This window comes from Syngnathus typhle, linkage group LG9 (assembly GCF_033458585.1).
Source record: "Syngnathus typhle isolate RoL2023-S1 ecotype Sweden linkage group LG9, RoL_Styp_1.0, whole genome shotgun sequence".
NCBI lineage: Eukaryota > Metazoa > Chordata > Actinopteri > Syngnathiformes > Syngnathidae > Syngnathus > Syngnathus typhle.
In genome coordinates, this window is record NC_083746.1 from 3,195,451 (window position 1) to 3,217,212 (window position 21,762).

Genomic DNA, 21,762 nt, shown 5'->3' on the forward strand with positions numbered 1-21,762 from the left:
GGCAGCACTGTATTCATATTTTTATATTTGTATTCTTACACTTACACAGTACAGTACTCATAGCATTACTTCTTGTTAAGAACAGCAACCAGTGCTTTATGACTTTTTTTTTTTTTTCTGTGTTTGTGTCTTAATTGCAATAACATATCACGTCACATCACGACGTCGGATTCTTTAATTTGACTTAATTCCTCTACTCCTCAGACTATACGTCGGGACACACGCTTGGTTGTCGTCTGTTTTGGTTTTCCCTCAGTCTATGCCAGAACAGGTGAAGGTCTAACAATGCCAGCACTGTGGGTCATTTTAATGCATTCAGTGCATTAGATCACCAAAAGCGGACGCCAAAATGAGTCTTTATTGTCTTTGTGAGACCTCAGCTGACAAATATGTTTTTGTGCCACTATGTGGAATATTTTATTTTTTTGGTAGCCTCCTAACCCTCCCTCCTGTTCTTCCAAGCAGGCTCTGGCTGGGCCGCCCACCCCGTGTGGCCCCACCCTGCAGTGCATATAAGACGTGTCCACAAAGGTGGGCATCTGATATGAGCACTTGTGCCAGAGGATTGCTCGTCAATTCCGATATTGCTGCTTTTTAACTCCCTCTCTCTCTCTCTCTTTCTGAGTCCCCCTGTGGTGATTATTTCAACTTTGCATCTGACCCCCAAAGGTAAGCTATGCCATGCTTTTGCAGTTTACACACTTGCATTTTGGAATTAGGATGTAATTGGTAGTCTAATTCAATTAGATTATAATGTATGAAGTGGATGCTTGCACATGAATGCATAAGATTTTGAGGGTCTGAAATTGATCCCTGAGCAATTCAATGATCTACTTTTTTTTCAATCTTTCAAATTCTTATTAAATATAACATTTCATTTACTACAATATCTGTAATATTTATATTCCCAAAGATACATTAAAAATATTATATAGTCTTATCAGTTACTCCGCATCTTGTTCATTTTGTGTAGGACTGTTTCTGATTAATGAATTGCACGTATTTAACCAATTTTTATTTCTTTAAATTATTTTTTATACTCTTATCCCAAATATAAAGGATACAATATGTATAACTGTATGATTTTACATAATCCTTCAAAAAACTTAATATTTGTCTTTGTGTTGTGGTTAAGAATAATAAAAAGAATAAAAATGTTTTCCCTTGTTTTGATTAAAAGCAGAGGCACAGATCTCGCAATTTTACTATTTTCAATATATAGTAACATTTCTTGTTGGTGGTCAAAAAAATAAAAACAAGTTATTACCAAACCAAAGTTTACGTTCAGATTCTAAATAAATGATTAATAGTTTGAGTTACTGCCCAGGATATGACTTCACTTAAACATTTCAAGGTTTAGATAAGCTGAATTGTGTTAGAAAAAGACTGCGATAAAAATAGTAAAAGAAGCACTGAATGGATTATCAAACAATAAAAATAGTGATCGTTGGTTTATGTCTTGCATAATTGACATTTATTTTTGACACATTGTCTTTGAAAAATAAGTGGAGGGCAAAAAAAACAACAATATTTTCAAGAGCCATTTTTGCATTAACATTAATTTATTGTCTTACTGTGAGTGTCTGGCGACCTGTTTAGGGTGTGACCTGCCTCTCACCCAAAGTCAGCTGTGACGGGCTTCAGCTCACCAATGACCCTAATAAGGACAAGCACCATATAAAATGGATAGATAAATGGATGGATCACTTTTTCATTATTATCTGATTGGCTGGGAGAATTTGAATAGCCTTTATAGTGTTTGCCATCCGTTCTGCCCCCAGTTAGCATTTAGCACCACTATTGCGCATCATTATGTTCCATGGCGTCCTTCTAAAAATGAGTTCACTGTGCAAATGTGCTGTGTGCACCACATGTGTGTACGAGTGAATGGAAAACAAATATGCATTGAAATGTTTAGTGAGCGTGCAGGAAGCTGAAGCCAAACTGTCACATGTACGCCATGGGGGCAAGAGCACGCAGTTTGGTGAGAAGAGAGTGCCGAGCAAACACTTCCTCAATTGCTTTGCTGTGCGCTCACCGGCACGCTACTTTGATACACCCACTGGAATGTACCATAGTGTACCCACGGTACAGTATTAGACACTTATAATGATTTCATTGAAAAACGGAGATAGCAGAGGTTCCTGGTGTAATTGGTAATAGGGCATATTTTTTATATATTATATATATATATATACATATTTATTTTATATAAAACCAATAGCATTATCTCCCAATTCTATGAGCTTTTTTTTCTTACAAGATTCAAACGTTCAAAGGAGTATGCCAAATTACACCTCAAAGTTGTAGACCACTTTTGGGTTTTCCCAAAGCCCAATTGGCCCCCGAACCATACTTTGCTAAACCTGCAAGGTTTTGTGAGTTTATGGATTCTTCCTAAAAACCAGGAATTCTTATTAATGTTCAGTTGGTATTCATAATCGTTCACATGGTGCATGTGGTTTGATGCTATTGTGATACCATCCACAATGTCCAATAAAACAAAAACATATATTTCACCATTTTGAGTTTGTCGCTACACAATATAGACATGAACATTTTTTGCTTTCGTTCTCAAACTTTTTACCCAAAAGCCATTGCCGGGCTCTTCTGCGTGATAGGGGTCACTTGAAGATGTCACCCTTAACACACCTGACCCCAGTGTGCAATAGGAAGCATTTTGAATGCAGTGTATGTGTGTGTGCATGTGTGTGTGTATATACAAACAGTGCAGACATTATTCTCCAAAATAGTGCAGGGGTCCAGTTGACAAAAGGACAAAGGGGCCTCAAGAGTTATTATGGTTGTGTAAAGGAGAAAGGCAGAGGTAAATACTTTGGGTCATTTAGCTGCTGCACAGCTGTGGCGCTGTGTGTGTATACACGCGTGTAAATGTGTGCATGTGTGTGACGGAAATAAGTTTACATTATTGGAATCATGAGATGTTAAAGTGGAAATTAAACTGTGACATTTTAAACTAATACCATCTTCAAATTGTTCGTTACATTTTAACATTGTTAATAGCTCTACATAAAAACAATTAAGGGATGTGTAAAAGAAAATGGATGATGTCTAGCCCTCACTGAAAAGAGAAAATATCTGTTGTTTGCATGCTAGCCACTATCTGCTAAGTTTCATTTGTTCATTAGTGTCTGGTAAAATTTGGTATTGAATAAATTGCATTGTACTGAGCAGGCGGACATGTTTTAAGTTCCTGTCTTTAGTTGGTCAGAGCGAAACTTATTGCAGTCGTATTCTACTAGCAAAATATTGCTGCTTTTGTCTAAAACTGGTTCGTTGGAAGAAACCACCTGGTTCTGCTCTGCGTTTCAATTATCATATGCGATATCATTTAACCCTTAGATACTTCATCTTGAGCCATCATCACTTTGGAGGCCAACCAATGAGAAAGCCTCTTGCACGGCTTCTGCACTTACGTAAATGGCATCCTGTTGTTAGTAGCTCGGGTAAACATCCAGCATCTTCGGTGGAAGCTGACTCAGAGTAAAGAAACGGAATTGGATGTAATGAGTCCATTTAATACACCCTGCTTGCGGGACATGTCGGGAAAAGATGGTCATCTGGAAGCAGTGTGGCAAACAGCAGCAGACACACTCACGCACGATTCACACAAGTATTAAACACAGCTGACAACTTGGGGGTTTGTTTATTTTTAAGAGTGTCTGGCACATGTTTTTACATGAACATGTGCATTGGACATGTGTTGAAATATCCTTAATGCTAATATTAATACTACTGTTTCCAGATTGGAGTGACGTGTGTAAAAATATGCAAACATCCATCGTTGAAAAGCTATAAATTGAGGAGAAGACGGTTGGGTGTAAATTCATACATATTAATAGAACAAATTGAAATTGTAAATATGGATCAATATTTCTAATGGGCCACCCGAGAAAGCCTTGCTGACCACTGCCAATGACACACCAAGCTATACATAAACACAAAGAGCATTATTCAAAAGACAAAGAAAGTATCTGTTTTAAACTTTATCTATAAAGTACTATTCATACAGAAGAACTCAAACTGCGTCACAAAAAATCAAAAGAAGCAAATGAAGAACTCACACAAGCTATTTGTTGATTTGCAAAATGAGTTGGCACGAGCGTAAGAGTCATAAATGACTTCTCACGCCATGCTGCACTCACGACTGCGTTACATGCACGTGACCTCACGTCTGCCCCCTGAATGGGCGACTATTGTGCGATGACACAGTGGCACTTTGGAGTGGATAACAAACTTCTTTCTATTCACGCTTCACATGCCGCCGCTGCCGTCTCCTCAAATAACAAATTAAAGCGGTGGAAATTGCTGGTTAATTTTCACGGCGAGCGAATAAATGAGTCGCTTAGGAGGCAACACCTAGTTTCACTCACATGCTGGGGGGATTACGCGACAGGTAGAGTAACAGGGTGTTTCCACCGCTGGTTACCGTGACAACTGCGACAAGTGAACAGACACTCGTTGTGTCCTTGTCACAGTATTTCCATCCTTTTAAAAACATCTATTCACACACATCACTTACATCATGTATCAATATGGGGGACACCCTTGCTACGGGTCATAAATGTTTCTAAATATTTCTGTAACATTTAAAGGCTGCCCCTGGTCAATATTGCTTTTGTCATTCATGTATTTACCAAGAGGAAAATGATGACGTTAGTTCTGTTTTGTAGGCAGTTGACGCAGGATTTCCTTCATTGCTTTATTACCAAAGCATAAGTTAAATATTTCCTCTTATCTTGACACCGTACCAGAAAAAATATTAGTATGTGTGACGGAACTGTTTATGTTTGAGGGCAAATACAAAAAACACAAATATTCAAACAGGTATGTGCATGACATTCGAGAGCAGCACAATGACGTGTATTCATGCATTTATTAATACTTGGACACTGGAGAGGTTTTCATTCAACACTGTTTATTACTGTGGTGGAGAACTAGATCAGTTGTCAATCAAATGCCCTGGCACACTCGTCTCGAGAGATCTTTGAGTAAATTGTGATGAGATTTTTGTTTGGTGCTGTGCAATGAGATTTGACGTTGATAGTCTTTTTAGATGAATATCTTTTTAAAGCAAATCTTGCCCTCTGGAAAATTTTAACCCCTAAGGAAATTTAGTGAACATCCCCATTGCCACAAATAGACACGTGACCCTCCAGCACGAAACTGGTTAACTGTGTTTTGAACCAGAGCCCCAAAAGCATCAAATATGTAAAACTGAACGGTTTTCTGATTTGTGATTCACACACTGGAAAAAAAATAAGTTTTCTTTTTTTCCAAAAATCATCAATACAGTAAATCTCGTAGTGTAACGCAAATGATAACAAAATCGGGACAATCCTTTTCAGTCACTCAAAATCACTCAAATCACTCATTCCTCTGAGAGACTCTTGTCATGTCTGGCTTGTGTTGTCATGACAACAAGATCCATTCCGTTTCAAAGACTATCTCTCATCGGGGTAGTAGACAGTGACACAGTCCTGTCAAAATTACCAGTCGACTGAGAAAAGGTCAGAGATCCGAAGGAAAAGCGCATCAGTGGCGCGGACGTTGTCAGGATGTGGCTGGGAATTCCGAAAACAACAGCCGACATGTCTTGAGTAAAGCACCAACGGGAATGAGGCTGAACTTTGATGACAGGATGGAAATCGGTGATGCAAGGATTGACTGAATGACAAAACTACATTATTCATACAAGGACTTTTATTTATGGACAGCGCCACTACACAGTAAAAATCATGTGGGTTACATCATGGTCTAGAAAATGGAAGAAGATATGTTTCATGTTTAGGCATAAAGCCAGCTGCTGGGAGGTGCACTCTTGTTTTGGCTCCTGGCCAAAATGTTTGGACCATGATGAGGAAAATTTATATCATTATTTTGGCTATGATTCAGTGAGCCACTCTTACTTGTGTCAACTGTACTTGTAGCATAAGTTTTGTATGTAGATGTTTGAATGCTTGTCAGCCTTGTCACACCCCAACAATCAATGCACTTGACAGTTACACTCAAAAAGCAATTTTTCAAAAAGATTTAGAGGAGTGTCGCAAGAAAAAAGCCAAAATGCAGCTAGAACATTGGTAATTTTACAAGAAAAAGTCATAATGTCAAATTGGAACATTCCAGAATATTAATGTTGGTATATTCTGTGGAAAATCTTTGTGATACGGCTTGAATGAAGTTGAAATACCAGAGCAAAGTTTTACAACTTTCAACTAATAGTAGAACAAAATTTTAAAGTAGTAATCAATATCCATATTAATACTAAAATTATATGTATATATATATATATATATATATAATATTGAATATATTAATATAATATAGTGTTAATATTAATATGAATTTTCATTAATATTTACATATATTAATATTACATATTAATATTATTTTACATGAATTGAGAGTAATACAGCATTGTTGGAATATTCTGGAAAAAAACTGCAATTATAATAAATGTATCACAGAAAGAAACGTGATATAATTGCCGATGTGGAGAGTTTCAGGATTTTTCTCAAAGTATTACAATTTTATTATCTTTGATTATCACAGATGCATTCACTTAACATTACAAAAAAAACATTACCTGCATTTTTCTCATGACAAAAAAACAATCAAAACTCACTTTTACCATTTACTTTCTTTTCAGTGCAGCTGAAATAAAATGAAGAAAAAATGCTAAAATATATTTTTATATAAAAGACTGTAGCCAGCTGTACACACTACAAACTATGTATCATTTCTCTCGAAAAGTATCTTATTAACGGCATATGAGAATATATTTCTTGACGTAATAAAATACCAAGCGATATAGTTTTGACCAATTAAAGCTGCTGTCCATCCTTGTGCAAGTCATATTCTCTCCTTCCAACACAGGCCTTGGCCATGCCGCCCCTTCGGCCCCCATTTCTCCTGACCCTGCTGCAACTTGTAGTCCTTACATATGTTACTGATGGGAAGTACTACGGACAAAATCAACACCCTCAAGCATACCAGCAGCAGATGCAAATGCAACACCTCCAACACATGGGCATGGGCAATGAAGGCTACCCCCAGCAACAGTACATCGGCAAAGATGTGCCCTATATGCCCTATCCCCAGTACAGGAAGGAACTCCCCCAGATGCCCATGACGAAGGGCAAAGAAAAGGCTCGCAAAGGCGGTGGCTATTATGGTGGACAAGACAAAGGTGAGGAACTTTTTTTAACACCAATTGGCATAAAAGCCACATCAATGGAAGTTGTGGTCCTCCTGAGTAACATTATCCCACTCATGCACAATTTAATATTATGTATTGTATGTGTGCATTGATCACAGGTCAGACAATCCCAAGTGGTGCTGAGGGGATTCCCCAAGGACAATCAGGTCCAGTTGGGCCACCTGGGCCAGAAGGACCTATAGGTCCACCTGGACCTCCAGGTAATGGCCAACCAGGACCACCAGGGCGACCTGGACAACCTGGTCAACCAGGAGTACCTGGGATGGGTAAACCAGGGTTGCCAGGACAACCAGGCAGACCGGGAGGACTCGGTCAGCTTGGACCGCAAGGAGAAATGGGCCCTAGAGGTGAATCGGGTCAGTCGGGACAACCTGGGCGTCAGGGTCCACCAGGACCACCTGGGCTGCCTGGAATAGGAAAACCAGGAGGCCAGGGACTGCCAGGACAACCAGGGATGAAAGGAGAGCCAGGGCACAAAGGACTACCAGGACTCCCTGGATTACAAGGACCAAAAGGCGACAAAGGTATGGGGCAGCCAGGGCAACCAGGTCATAAAGGTCTACCAGGACCCCAAGGCCCTGCTGGACCAAGAGGACTACCTGGTTTTGGAAAACCAGGTTTGAATGGGATGCCAGGTCCACAAGGCCCTCCGGGAGAAAAGGGGCATCCGGGACTGAAAGGACTAACTGGGCCACCAGGTGAAGGAGGACCACCTGGCCCACCTGGTCTACCAGGGCAAGGAAAACCAGGTCAAAATGGTCTACCAGGACAGCCCGGCATGCAGGGCGGGAAAGGTCATCCAGGACCATCTGGCTTGCCAGGGAAGCCAGGACTGCCTGGCTTTGGTAAACCAGGCCTCCAAGGACCAAAGGGTGAAAAAGGTATGAATGGCCCACCTGGACTCCCAGGACCAAACGGAGATAAAGGCCATGCAGGATTACCTGGTATGACCGGACCTGGTGGGCCAAGTGGTCAACCAGGCCCTCCAGGACCCAAGGGGCCATCAGGAGGTGTAGGCTTACCGGGTCCAAAAGGAGAATGTGGTGAGGGAGGACCTAAAGGGATTGATGGGATCCGGGGTGACGCCGGTACGCCTGGATTACCCGGTACTGATGGCTTACCTGGAGAACGTGGAAGTCCAGGGCTGAGAGGTCCACAAGGACCAAGTGGTGCCAAAGGGGAAAATGGACATAAAGGCCTTCCGGGCCTGCCAGGTCCTTCAGGACTTCCTGGCCCCAAAGGCGAAGGTGGATATCCTGGAGAAATGGGACCTCAAGGCCTTAAAGGAATCCCTGGTATGGACGGTGTAGCAGGTCCAATTGGATCACCTGGAATTCAAGGACCAAAAGGAGAGTTCGGTCCTCCTGGTCTGCCAGGCGTTGCAGGTGAAGGCATTCCAGGACATCCCGGTCCTATTGGACCTAGGGGGAAAGAAGGCCCATCAGGACCCCAAGGACTGAGCGGACCACCTGGCCCTCCTGGACCCCCTGGCCTACCAGGAGAACCTGGGATGTCTCCGGACTTGTCAGGAGTGCTTTCCCATATGGGCCCTGGACTGGATGGTGAGAAGGCCGGTGGCTATGGTAAAAAGGGCAAATATGGAGGAAATGGTGCAGAGATGGGCGTCAGTGGTATGGAAATGCCAGCATTCACAGCCATAAGGTCAACTCCATTCCCACCTGTGGGAACCCCAGTGGTGTTTGAGAAGCCGTTGTACAATGGTCGCCAAAACTTCAACCCTGAAACAGGAATATTCACCTGTGAACTCCCTGGCATTTATTACTTTGCCTACCACATTAATTGCAAAGGAGCCAACGTGTGGGTGGCCCTGATGAGGAACAATGAGCCGGTGATGTATACATATGATGAATACAAGAAGGGCTACTTAGATCAAGCATCGGGAAGTGCAGTCTTACCTTTACAACCAGGGGACACTGTACACATTCAGCTGCCCTCAGATCAGGCTGCAGGACTTTACGCTGGGGAGTACGTGCATTCGTCTTTCTCTGGATTCTTACTGTATCCGTTGTAAGTGAAAAGTGAAGAATATTAGATGGGGTGAATTTTTGTTGCCAAAAAAAGACTCTTGAGTGGAAATCTGGTAACGTCATCAATGCAGATGAGATGGTTATCACAAGGAAATATGATGGTCTGTATATAAAACCCACTTTACGCCATAAGTCCATGTGCAATTTTATAGATTTGAAGGGATAGAATAACCTATGAAAAGGCATTCACAGAAGGCCTAAATGACTTATCGGATTTCCTCAAACAGTTGTCCCCTTGAATTGACACTCAGTCTCAAATAATCGCCGGGTGCGTCGGTAATTTGAAGTCTGCTGTTAACTGAAACAGATGTGCCAAATTAGAGATGTAAAACAGTCTCTCAGATACATTGCCAGAGTCTTGTTTTTTTGTAAACTAGACTTCATGATGATGTTACATTATTTAGAGACTAGATCAGAGTTCCAATCGTCTCTTCAATGTCACTCCACAATGTTGTGTACATTCCTACGCGCCTCATTTTATTCCACCTAGTCTGTCTCATTTCTTTTTTCATTTTCACCATTTTGATAAAAAAAAAGATATAAGTACATGTATGTATAAATTGTTTGATAATTTTCTAGGAATTGTGTTTGTATAAATAATATGAGGACGCAGTATGCAGAGAAAGAGTGAACAAAAATAATATTCTGTTGCAATAAGGTAGCAGCTACCCAATGTGTCAAAGAATGTGAAGTTCAGCCAAAAACATGGACACATCTTTTCATTGTGTTTTTTTTTCTTTCATATACATATGCACCTATTGCCTTTATCAGTCATGGCATCATAGATCACAGATTTCTATTGGTCAGGGTTAACAATAGTTTGAACACTCCAGTATTAGTTACATGTAAACACACACACATACGTATATATATAGTATATATACACACACATATATATATATATATATAATGATTTATTATCAATTACTATTAATTGTGCTTCTTTAATCCTTACTCATGCCGGCTTTGCTGTAACTCTGTTGGGGATTCTAACTGATTTGATGGTATCATACGTAATTGCGCTTCAGAGAATCTATAACTAGATTCAATACAACACCCACATTTTTTTTTAAATAAACATCAACTCTACATAGTGTTTACGTCATAAAACAATTTGTTGGATTTGGCGTGTTGGATACCCAGAAAAGAGATATTTATTATAAATGTAAATGTGCACGGAGGAAAATGTCTTTTTAGAATAAAAATCAAACAAATCAGATTTAAAAATGTCATTCCTGAACAATGCCACGGTAGATGTTTTTTACTTCTTTTTTTTTTTTAACTGTACAGTCATTTTATTTATGTAATTGTTACTGCCAATCTGAAATGTTTATCGTCAGTAAAATGACACATAAAAGGGGAAAATTAAACTAAATTTGATGTGACAATGTGTCAAAAGTGTGGAACGTGGGTGAGTACCTATAATGTCAGTAATTTATTATTTGGACCAGTAATTGCCTTACATGTAAGTGTGAAAGGTGAAGGGGAAACTTTTGAAAAAAAAAAAAAGAAAAATGTATTTGTCCTTCCAAGCATGGTGCTAATATTGTCAGTGTAACCTGAATTAATGTTTCACTGTTGTTATGATAATTATTTTTGTCTATGCTGTTTTTCTAAATAAAAATGTTACTGAAAACTATCGCATACGTTTTTATTTCTATCCCAATAGATAGATAGATAGATGGATAGATAGATAGATAGATAGATAGATAGATAGATAGATAGATAGATAGATAGATAGATAGATAGATAGATAGATAGATAGATAGATGGATAGATAGATAGATAGATAGATAGATAGATAGATAGATAGATAGATAGATAGATAGATAGATAGATAGATAGATAGATAGATAGATAGATAGATAGATAGATAGATAGATAGATAGATAGATAGATAGATAGATAGATAGATAGATAGATAGATAGATAGATAGATAGATAGATAGATAGATAGATAGATAGATAGATAGATAGATAGATAGATAGATAGATAGATAGATAGATAGATAGATAGATAGATAGATAGATAGATAGATAGATAGATAGATAGATAGATAGATAGATAGATAGATAGATACTCTTTATATATTTTACTTAACAAATATAATATTGATCATTTATAATGTCCTTAATGTCGTGATTATGTAATGAAATATTTCTTTTACATATAAATAATCTTTATATTTTTTAATATTTGAAAAACATTCATTATTATTATTTATCTAAAAAGCATTATTACCTCAGTAACTTCAAAGCTTTGTACCAACAACTAAATTTATTGGTTACGTATTGTTTATATGCTGTTCAATTTGAAAAGCAGTACATATTTCTAATCATTATTGAAAGACGTCACCAGTAGGCCGCGCCCACTAAGGACCAGATGCTGATGCTGCCGTTGGAGGCAATGCGCATGCGCACAGTTGACGGAAGCCGGTTGATTCTTCACATCTTTTGTCCAGGTAATGGTCTTTTTTTAGCGACGAAACAGACCAAACTCACAGAGTCACGCAACCGGTAAGCATTGTTCGCTGTAATATTTCATCTTACACCATCTCAACACACTCGTATCGCTGAGAGTGTGACGTGTGTTTAAATTCTTTTTAATCCAAGTGAACAGGGTGGTTGGATTACGCTAGCGGTATTAGCTAACCAGCTGTATAGCACAACAGCAATTCAGCCTGAGTGAAATTTTTTTTTCCATTTCAACAGTCCATTAATAAATGTCCCTTTTGTCAGTTGGCATCAAAATGACGTCACGTCTTGGCCACAAAGCTGCTGCAAGTAATGGAAGTGACTTTAAATTCAGAGAGAAGCCGACTCCACACTACCAAATGAGGTAAAACACTCTCTCTCTTCTTTTTTTTTTTTTTTTTTTTTTTTTTTTTTAAATACATGTCGATTTCCTCATATATGTAGTGTCTAAGGGACTTGTGTAAACTTGGAGCCCTCTTTGAGTCTAGCGAATGGCCACCAGTCAAGGGTGCAACCAACCTCAACTGGGATAAACTCCAGCTATCCTAACCCACAACCCTAACAAGGACAAGAGCTAAGAAAATGAATTGGATGGCTGTAACACGGTCTTCGTTTTTCAGAGAAGGGTCTCAGATTTAATTTCATTTCCACTGTCAGCTTTACAGATGCCGTGTCTGCTGTGGTAGCAGTGTATGTTCCAGCAAAGGCATTTGTAGTAGCAGTGCATGCTTCTCATTGACGATTAGTACACGATATGAAAATAAGAAACCGTGACGATACATTCTTCATGTTGCAGCGCTTCCTTGAAGTCAGAGGTTCGTCGCTTGAACGTGATTCACCTTCTGGTTTGGCTGCTGGTCGCTGCTCAAGTGGTCGTCAGCCACTTAAACCTGGTGTCACATGACACCGTCGCCATGCCCTACCAGTGGGAGTACCCCTACCTGCTCAGCATGGTCCCCCTGCTATGCAGCAGCCTGTCCCTGCCCAAGAACAACATCAGCTACCTGGTCTTGTCCATGATCAGCGCCGGGCTGTTCTCAGTGGCGCCGCTCATCTACGGCGCCATGGAGATGTTCCCCCTGGCACAGCAGCTGTATCGGCACGGCAAAGCGTACCGCTTCATCTTTGGCTTCTCTGCGGTGACTGTGATGTATCTGCTCATGGTGGTGGCTGTGCAAGTACACGCGTGGCAGCTGTACTACATGAAGAAGCTGCTCGACTCGTGGTTCGACGCCACACAAGAGAAGAAGAAGAAATAATTGTTAAAAAAGAGAGATGTTTTACATATACTTTATCCTTATGTATCATTATGCAGAAATAATGTGATATTTATTCTGGTTAAGTTACAGTTACTCTCATCAAGGTAATACAACATTATTATCTCAACATTAATAACATTTTTAATAATTTATTCTCAAAATTTTATGACTTAATTTCATAATTCCTTGACTTTTGCTTTGTTTCATTATGGCAGATGACGCCTTTCTATTCCTGTAAAATGGAAATGGTCAAATACTTCATTGTAATCCAGCGCAATGAAAAACATTATAATAGATGTTTTTGTTTGTGTTTATATAAAAATAAAACAACCTGTTCAATTTTTTAATTAAAAAACATGTAATTTTTTACAAAGACATACACACGTCAATATTATAAAAACATTTCTTTATCTGCGTTTTCCCAATTCTTTTCTCAAAACATTACTTTTCTGTTGCCCAACACTCCTTTTCATTCCTCTCCAATGAAAAGTAACTGTCTCCATTTTGTTCATATGAAATTCTACAAAAAAATGTTTTTTCACTGAGATAAATTTGATCTGAACAAAAAATTATTACTAACATGCCTAGTGACCACCTACCAAATTAGCTCTATTTATAGTTGAAACCTTTTTAGTATTTCTAATTATATAATTATACAATAGCTTTTTCATTCGTTTACTAAAATTAATCAATACAATACATTTTCTGGTATAACATTGTGTTGCAATGCATGGTGAATTTGAACAAATAAAACGTTTCCCTCGATATGTTTCTGGTTTGACGATTATTAAATGGCCCTTTATGTGACTTTGTACGCATGCGCGGCGTGACTGCCACGTACAGGTTGACAGCTGCAGTTGAGGCTTCCCGATGCTGCTGCCACCCGGCTCTTGCTAAGGCCATTAACCCGCTCTCACCCTCTTCGTTTTGGGAGCAGTTAGTGAAATACAACGTGATCTCGTCGTCACGATCAGGTAAACCACGTTCACGGGTTTGCGAACGGGTCGTTTAATCGTCTGTGTCCAACTTAACGTGACGTTTTTTTCCGTTCATTATGTGTGTGTAGTTAGCTTACATGCTAACAAGCTAGCCGGCTAATGATGTGATCGCATTTCGGCGAGCTAACAGGTTAGCTTGCTAAAACAGGTGTTGGTATACATTGGAAGTCATCGTAGTTATCATCGGGACTTGATCGCGTTCCGACTTGCTCACGAGAAGCGTTTGTTTCTATTTAAATGCTGAGTCATATCTGTTGAGTATGTCAGCCTTAACCATGTTTAATCTTTTTTTTCATGCTCGCTCATTTACCCGTCGATCCGTGCTTTTTTGTTTTATACTACGTTAATACGACAGTTATGTATTATTAAAGGAGTTGTCGTTGTGTCAACGATGGCATTGCTGCGAAAAAAGGCCTAGCAAACTTTCACCGTCACAAGTTATTAGCACTATCTGCTCTTCTGTCAGGTGACTTGGCCTGGTAAACTTAGGGCGTCTCTGTGCATGAGTGTCGTGTTGTGGATCGCCCATTACGAAATATTAACGCTAACATGCATGTTTAGAATGGTTGTCGCTGTTAGCTGCTAACAATGTTAGCCACAGCCCAATCCCTAGCATCCAGGCAATTGTTCATCTGGCTAGGACACAAGGCAAAGCCTTCCAGAAAATGAATGGATTGGTCATCTTCCAGTTTATAACACTTCCTTGAACCCAGTTGTTAACATGGTTAGATTACACCGCCTCTTATCACCGTGACTAATTTTTTTTTAATCAGTTTTGGGTCAAAGTTCGACTCTCTGCATTAGCATATGCAAGTCCCCCGCCAGCTCAGATGATCATGCTTGACCCTTAGACTCTTGTCTGGACTCGAGCACAAACTTAACCTGATTAAATTGGACAAGTAGCAGAAATCAATGTAAAGAGCCCACTGTCTTTTCTCCTCCCTACCTTCTCAGGAGGTCGGCGCAGCGGTTAGGACACGGCACCATGAACGGCCAGCTCGACCTGAGCGGGAAGCTGATCATCAAAGCCCAGCTGGGCGACGACATCAGACGTATTCCTATCCACAACGAAGACATCACTTACGATGAGCTGGTGCTCATGATGCAGCGCGTCTTCAGGGGCAAACTGCAGAGCAGCGACGAGGTCACCATCAAGTACAAGGATGAAGGTGCGTCACGTCCTCTCATTGTTTGGTTTCCCTGAAATGGCCGTGCTTAATTCCAGCAATAGAACTAAAATGTCTCTTTGCAGCGTCAACATCTGCAAAGGCTGACCAATGCAAATTTGTCACAAGATTCAAATTTGTATCTTCATAGAAAGCTCCCTCTACGGTTGCATGATTAAAAAAATGCAATTTGATTACTTTCAGAATTATTCAGCCCTAGTGGGAACAAAAGACTAACATCAAACTATCGTTCGAATGTTTATGTTGCCTTTGGGTATAACGATGTGTAATGTGTCATTATTTTGCTGCACACACGCTCACCATTTTCTCCCTCCACCCTCCTTTTTTTTTTTTTTTTTTTTTTTTTTTTTTTTTTTTAACAGACGATGACCTCATAACCATATTTGACAGCTCTGACCTCTCCTTTGCTATCCAATGCAGTAGGATTCTCAAGTTAACTTTGTTTGGTAAGTTCATATCGTTCAAAATAATTTACTGTAGTTGGTCACTAGAGGGCAGTCCAGTTTTAGTTTCAAACCTTTGCTCCAAGACAAACAATCCTTCATTTTCATCCTCCTGGTGGAATTTTCCCCACCATGATCTGCTTTTTAAGTGGGCAAAATGAGGGTGGTTGAATGATGCATGTAGCACAGCTGATAAATTGGATTTTTGAGGCGTCATTCATGTTTCACAAATGCAATATTGATTAGAAAGCCAAGTTGAGATGTGTGGCGGGGGAAGAGAGTATATTATTGTAAAGAACATTTTTTTACTTAACTTCCCCTTCATTTTCTAGATAAAGTACAGTACACATGGTATTGTCACTCATAAACATTTCTATTGACGCAGCTAAGGAACTGTTGGCTGATGGACAAGTTTGACTTCTTCCTTGTGTTTGTCTTGATGTTCCCATGCCACTTCAAACTAAGAACCCTCATCTATTGTCATTGACAGTGAACGGTCAGCCAAGGCCTTTGGAGTCCAGTCATGTCAAGTACCTGCGCAGGGAGCTCATCGAGCTGAGGAATAAAGTCAACACGCTCCTGGATACTTTTGAGCCAGCAAAGGAGCCCGGCGTGGCCACCACAGCACCAGAAAATGGTAAACAACAAAGAAATCCATGATTATCACACCACTCGTAAAGTCTCAGAGACATCACTGGGCAATAATATTCTGTTCTTGCCACTAAAATGTGGTTAGTCACTTAAATGTTGTACAGAGGCTGAGATCAACCAGAGTCAAATTCCTTGTTTTGCATGCACATTGATGACACTCTTAGTTTTACTAGGGTCAGACTTCAGGTCATATTATAATTTATATTATAAAATGTCATTATTTTATGGATATTTAAAAGTGTTCCTTGCAGGCAACTTATTCTGGTAGATGGACAAAATGTCCTTTCGAAGTACTCGCATGGTGGAATTTATTTTGCGTATTGTCATTAATTTTTCACCTGCTGTGAAGAAGAATCAATTTGACGATTTTGCTCAATCACCATGCAGCAAAGATATACTTTGCGTCTTTGGAAGAAAGTTAGTTTAAGCCACTTTCCCGTGAGAGACAGCATGGCTGATCGCTGCAAATGGATGTGAAAGCCTTCTCGTTTCTTTAGACTGAGTGCCAAGCAGCAAGTCTGCGTCGCCGCATAAAGCGTGAATTATTGTTGGCTGCGACACATCACGCAAACCGCTGCAAATGTTACGGACAAGTGGAGGATTTTATTTTTGGAGGACTGCCTCGACCTGTCTGACTCACACTTTCCACGAAGCGCACTGTTAAAACAGCAATACACAGAGAACCACGGCTATAGGATATGCTGGATTAAGTCAGTGGAACAATTAAACAGTGCATGTTTTACATATGTCTTAATAAACCACAATTTGTTAGCTAACGCTGCAATATATAGTTTTTTTTGTTGTTTTTTTTACAGGCAAGTGTGTGCAAGGTTTATAAATAATTTTACTGTGACTGATACATTTCAGTTCAATTTCACAGCTATTTGAAATTCCCCTATAAGAGTACAGGTGTCATTTTGCGTTTACCTCAAATGGTGGAAACTTCCATTGTCTGTGCAGTTTATGCAAATAATAAACTTTTTTCTTATTCAAAGCAATTGAAGGACGTGAAGGCAAGATGGCGACAACAGACTTTGCTGCGAAGCACGTGACCCCGGTCAGCGCGGCCAGTATGTCTGCCTTTGACCCCTTAAAGAACCAGGACGAAGTCAACAAGAATGTCATCTCTGCTTTCGGTCTGAGCGAGGACCAGCCCCCAGGTATTGCGCAAGCCTTTCATCTCCTGCAATTATCCGGAACTTTCTGCAACTACTTTCATTTTGCATTGATGAGCTATTTAACAGCTGTTGTGAGCTGGGGGGGCTTTGTTTCAGCTGTCTCTCTATCCTTGCCATCTGTAGCTCCGCCAGCAGCAGTAGCCCCAGAGGAGCGCTCAGGGACCCCTGATAGCATCGCTTCCTCCTCTTCCACAGTCCCTCAGCAAGGATTGCCTCCCCAAGCGCAGGCCCCCTTTTCTGGAGGACAGCAGGGAGCCCCAGCTAGCATGGATGGTAGGATACATGGAAAGATAAACTTCTTTATCCACGTATTTAAACAATGATCGTCAACTCGTTGTCCTGCTCATTATGGTGGCATACACAGGAAGCCAGTGGTCAGGTTTACCCGGTTTGTCTCGTGGAAATCCACATTGAGGCGATTGAGGTGGACTCGGGGCTCGTGTGATTTTTCCAAGTATTACGACGGTTCCAAGTCCAATAGTTAGATGAGATTCAAGGCACATTTTTCCCCCAAAAATTTGCTGTGAGCGCATGTCAGGTTTGAAGACAAAATGATCCCACATCACGTTCCCAAAAATGAGCAATAGAATGTTTTTTTTTGTTTTTTTTCTTTTAAACATTTGCTGACTGCTGTGGCTGCAAAGTCCCTTTGCAATCCAGATGTTCCGCATCGCTTCCCACTATCTTTATGGGAACTTCTCTTTGCTTGAAGACAGTTTCCTCCCCGATTCCTGCTGTAGTTTGTCAACGGAATGTTCCATCCTCCATCGTTGTCGTCTCGTCACCCGTATCAGAACAGGCTGAAACGGTTTGGCATTTTATTTTAAGATTCAAACGGTTGCTTTTGTTGCATTTAGAACGCTGCTAATGAGTCATAATCTGAGCTAACTGTGTAATTTGATTAGAACCTGTTGTCAGACAGATGCCAGTGGGTCATTTACATCCGTGCTAATGATGAGGGGAAAAAAAAAAAAGCATAAACATGGAAATGGAGCTGCCGCTCAACCCGTCATTCACGTGAGGATGTTGATATTTTATATTGGCGCGCTACATTTGTTTGTTCTACTTCTTATAATGTGAATTAGAGGCCAAAACATTTGCATGCCGACAGGGTCGTAACAGCCACTCACCCCTCTATAGCGCTTACATAACAGGTATGATGGAGCACAGACCACGGAAACGATAAATGGCAGCCAAGTACACACACATTCAGACGTAATAAAGACCATGGCGGTGCTCAAGTTAAACCGTGCAGCATATGGGCACCGCATCAGTACTGCGCGCCTCACTGCTTACTTAAACGTCCGATTATTTGTTTGTCCGGGAAGGCACGTGCTGCATAGCATGCCTTATCAGAGTTAATTGAGGGCAGCGGTTAGCAGAGGTTTATTTTGTTTTTTTGCTTTGGAAACAGCTGATCAGCCTCTATTCCATGGAAAATTCCAAGTGACTTAAAATACCAACTGACGATTTCACGTTTTTCAAAGCCGTCGCCCACATTTCGGGCTGCTCTGATTTGTCATTATTCAAAGAGGCACGCTTATGTTTGAGATGGCTGCAGCCCGGCCGGTCGTCCTCGTGTACATGTGCAGTGTGGTCTGGTGAAGTCATGGCTAATTCGAGTGCAGCAGGAAGTCACTGTCTGCAAATGTAGACGTGGCTGCCAAGGGAGATGCCGCACGCAAAGCCGACGGTGTCCGTGTGTGTTCCTGATAGTGGGTACACATATCCCCCTCAAATTATTATCTTGTGTGTAGAGTGAGTGTTTGTGTCCACAAGGGCACCTGTATGCTACTTGCATGCTTGAGACCACTGGGAGATGTTTGAGGTGTGTGGACATTTATCAACAAGATCAACCCACTGCAAAATAAAGAGTTCATCATTCTTAACCCTTAGCTTATATGCAGGTTGTAAAACTAAAATACAGTAAAACTACTCGGCCTCGAACAAGGCTTGGTGTTTGCACAACAATACTATCCGTGTTTTGTTTTTGTTTTTTGTAATTATTTTTTGCTACGAGTGATGAAATAATGGAAACTGTTCACTTTTATCTCAATGAAATTAGTCTAGATATTTAAAAATTGCTCATGTATTTAACAGCCACCAAATAATTATATATTTGATGCAGGGTCATCAGAGCTGACCGTTTTGCCTCTTTGTGTTACGTTCAGGTCAGGTGTACCAGCAGTACCAGGCCCCAGGTGGGTACCCTCCACAGCAGCCGGGTGCCCCGCCTCAACAGTATGGAATGCAGTATCCTGGTAAGAGTGACAAATGGTCAAAGAAGTGTAGTCCTAGTATTGAGACACTTCAGCGGCACACCTGCATAAATAAAAATCCTGTAGCAGGGTGCCATTGTCGGAATGATAACATTCACACGAGATTTGTGAGCACAACTTTTGTTGCATTCTCAGCCTTTTTTTTTTTTTTTTTTCTTCTTCAGCGGGGTACAGTCCCCAGCCGGGAGCCCCTCAACCTGGTCCACAGCAGCCACAACCACAGCAGTTCCAGAACTACGCACCCCCCTCCTCCCAAGCCCCAGCCGCAGGGCCACCGGCCCCGACCCCCAGCTTCCAGGGTGGCCAGCAGCCACAGCAGCAGCCTCACCCTCATCCTCAGGGACCCCAGCAGTACCCACCAGGAGCCTTTCCTCCCCAAAACTATACTACCCAGGCATCGCAGCCTGCCAACTACAGCATGCCACCCACCTCCCAGCCTGCTGGTTACCAACCTCGCCCAGGATACACCCCGCCTCCGGGCAGCACGGTCACCCCTCCGCCCGGGGCTGCTAACCCTTATGCTCGCAACCGGCCCCCTTACGGTCCGGGCTATGCTCAGCCAGGCCCTGGGTACCGATAAAAGGTGCTCGTGATTTGATCCATGACCCAACCTTTGTGATTTCAACTGTTTGGACTGGTTCACTGCTCTGACTACCCCCCACCACCCCCATCATGAATATAAAATCCAAATTTGAAACCGGCAACTCCCCAGTGTGATGGTTACTGTTTGTCCATCACTGGCCTTTTGGTGTTGTAATTATGGCCCTTTTATTATTTCTTTGTGGGGTATTTCATCTCATCTTTTTTCTTGTTTTTGGCTTTGTTGCACTCATCCGGAAGACCAAAACAGCCTGTTAATCCTTTTTACATCATAGCGTGAACGACATCCACATCCTTAAGATGCCTCTTTCCCTCAGACACACTAACTGAATTCCGATGTTTTGTCTTTTTGTTTGTCGCCGCCATTTTTGTTTTAATCACGACTAGCTAAATGAAGGCATACATGTGGGATCAATCCCAGTCAAATATATAAGGTTTCCCTTACGGTCACCACGCCTTCGCGCTTTCCCTGTCCTGTCACCAGTTTTTACAGATATTTAAAAATCGAATGACACCTTCACGTGAGATTAGTCGTTTAGTGTATAAACTGTAACGTTTTTTTTTTTCATTAACACAATAAATGATTGAGACCTATGAGAGATTGAGATTGTATTGCTTTTGGAGTTCACGTATTGGGCTTTTCCTTTCCACTTTCCACTCAAGCAGATTTGGGAATAGTGATGTAATGCCGGTGGTATGATATTTTGTTTTACTGTTTTAAAGCTTGTGGCGGCCTGGATGTGTTCTGACCGAGCGTGCGGTCTGGTCTCACTGCCATGTCAAACCGTCTCGGTGACTGAGCGTTTATTAAAAACATTTTCAGTCGTGATCGAACACCCGCACGGTAGTAGCTTCCAAGCCTGAAAACGTTCTTCTTTGATGGATTTGACCACGTAATAGACGGAAAAATATGAGTGAATTGTTAAATATGGATACAATTTACCCCCAAAGCTTTATTTAGTTCTAAAGCACTTTATTTCATTCAAAGGAGCTTAAAACTAGTTCTTCTGGTACCACTTATAGTGCGTGTCAGTAGTTGAATACACTACCAAGTCTAACTTAGTCTAAAGACTAGCTTTAGACTAAGTTAGACTTGGTCTAACTTAACTGGACTGTAATGCTGTAATCAATGGCTATCGACTAACTTTTTTCTACAATGGCCTCTAATCTAAAAATTCTGAGCCACGCGCTGTAAATAGTAAAACTAATATTTACATTTCCAATTTATTACCGATTAATGGACTGACGTGTGGTTAAATGGGCAAAATTTTGTCAGCAGCAAAAAAAATATTTCACAATGATTGTTAAAATAAAATTCATCAAATTCAGCCATTACCTGAACCATAACCTAATTTTCAGTCAACAGCAAGTGCCAAAATGGTCGCACCCGGAGATGGATAAAGT

The 21,762-nt window shown here is 40.8% G+C and overlaps 3 protein-coding genes across 4 annotated transcripts; all 3 read left to right on the forward strand.

The window, feature by feature from the left end:
- Positions 1-527: 527 nt before the first annotated feature.
- col8a1a (collagen, type VIII, alpha 1a) lies at positions 528-10,927 on the forward strand. The gene is made up of 3 exons (XM_061287664.1): positions 528-669; positions 6,898-7,210; positions 7,339-10,927. The coding sequence occupies exons 2-3, from the start codon at positions 6,907-6,909 to the stop codon at positions 9,270-9,272; spliced, it is 2,238 nt and encodes a 745-aa protein (XP_061143648.1). The 5' UTR covers positions 528-669; positions 6,898-6,906; the 3' UTR covers positions 9,273-10,927.
- Positions 10,928-11,709: 782 nt separating this feature from the next.
- Positions 11,710-13,789, forward strand: jagn1a (jagunal homolog 1a). The gene is made up of 2 exons (XM_061286455.1): positions 11,710-12,127; positions 12,560-13,789. Exons 1-2 carry the CDS (start codon positions 12,012-12,014, stop codon positions 13,020-13,022), a joined length of 579 nt encoding a protein of 192 aa, XP_061142439.1. The 5' UTR covers positions 11,710-12,011; the 3' UTR covers positions 13,023-13,789.
- Positions 13,790-13,835: 46 nt separating this feature from the next.
- On the forward strand, positions 13,836-20,952 carry tfg (trafficking from ER to golgi regulator). 2 transcript variants are annotated; one of them, XM_061286453.1, is made up of 8 exons: positions 13,836-13,996; positions 14,975-15,189; positions 15,570-15,653; positions 16,141-16,287; positions 17,297-17,461; positions 17,603-17,752; positions 19,651-19,740; positions 19,923-20,952. In XM_061286453.1, the coding sequence occupies exons 2-8, from the start codon at positions 15,006-15,008 to the stop codon at positions 20,336-20,338; spliced, it is 1,236 nt and encodes a 411-aa protein (XP_061142437.1). In that variant the 5' UTR covers positions 13,836-13,996; positions 14,975-15,005; the 3' UTR covers positions 20,339-20,952. The 2 variants fall into 2 exon arrangements, with proteins under 2 accessions (XP_061142437.1, XP_061142438.1); XM_061286454.1 differs by lacking the exon at positions 13,836-13,996 and adding an exon at positions 14,155-14,278.
- The last annotated feature ends 810 nt before the right edge of the window (positions 20,953-21,762 follow it).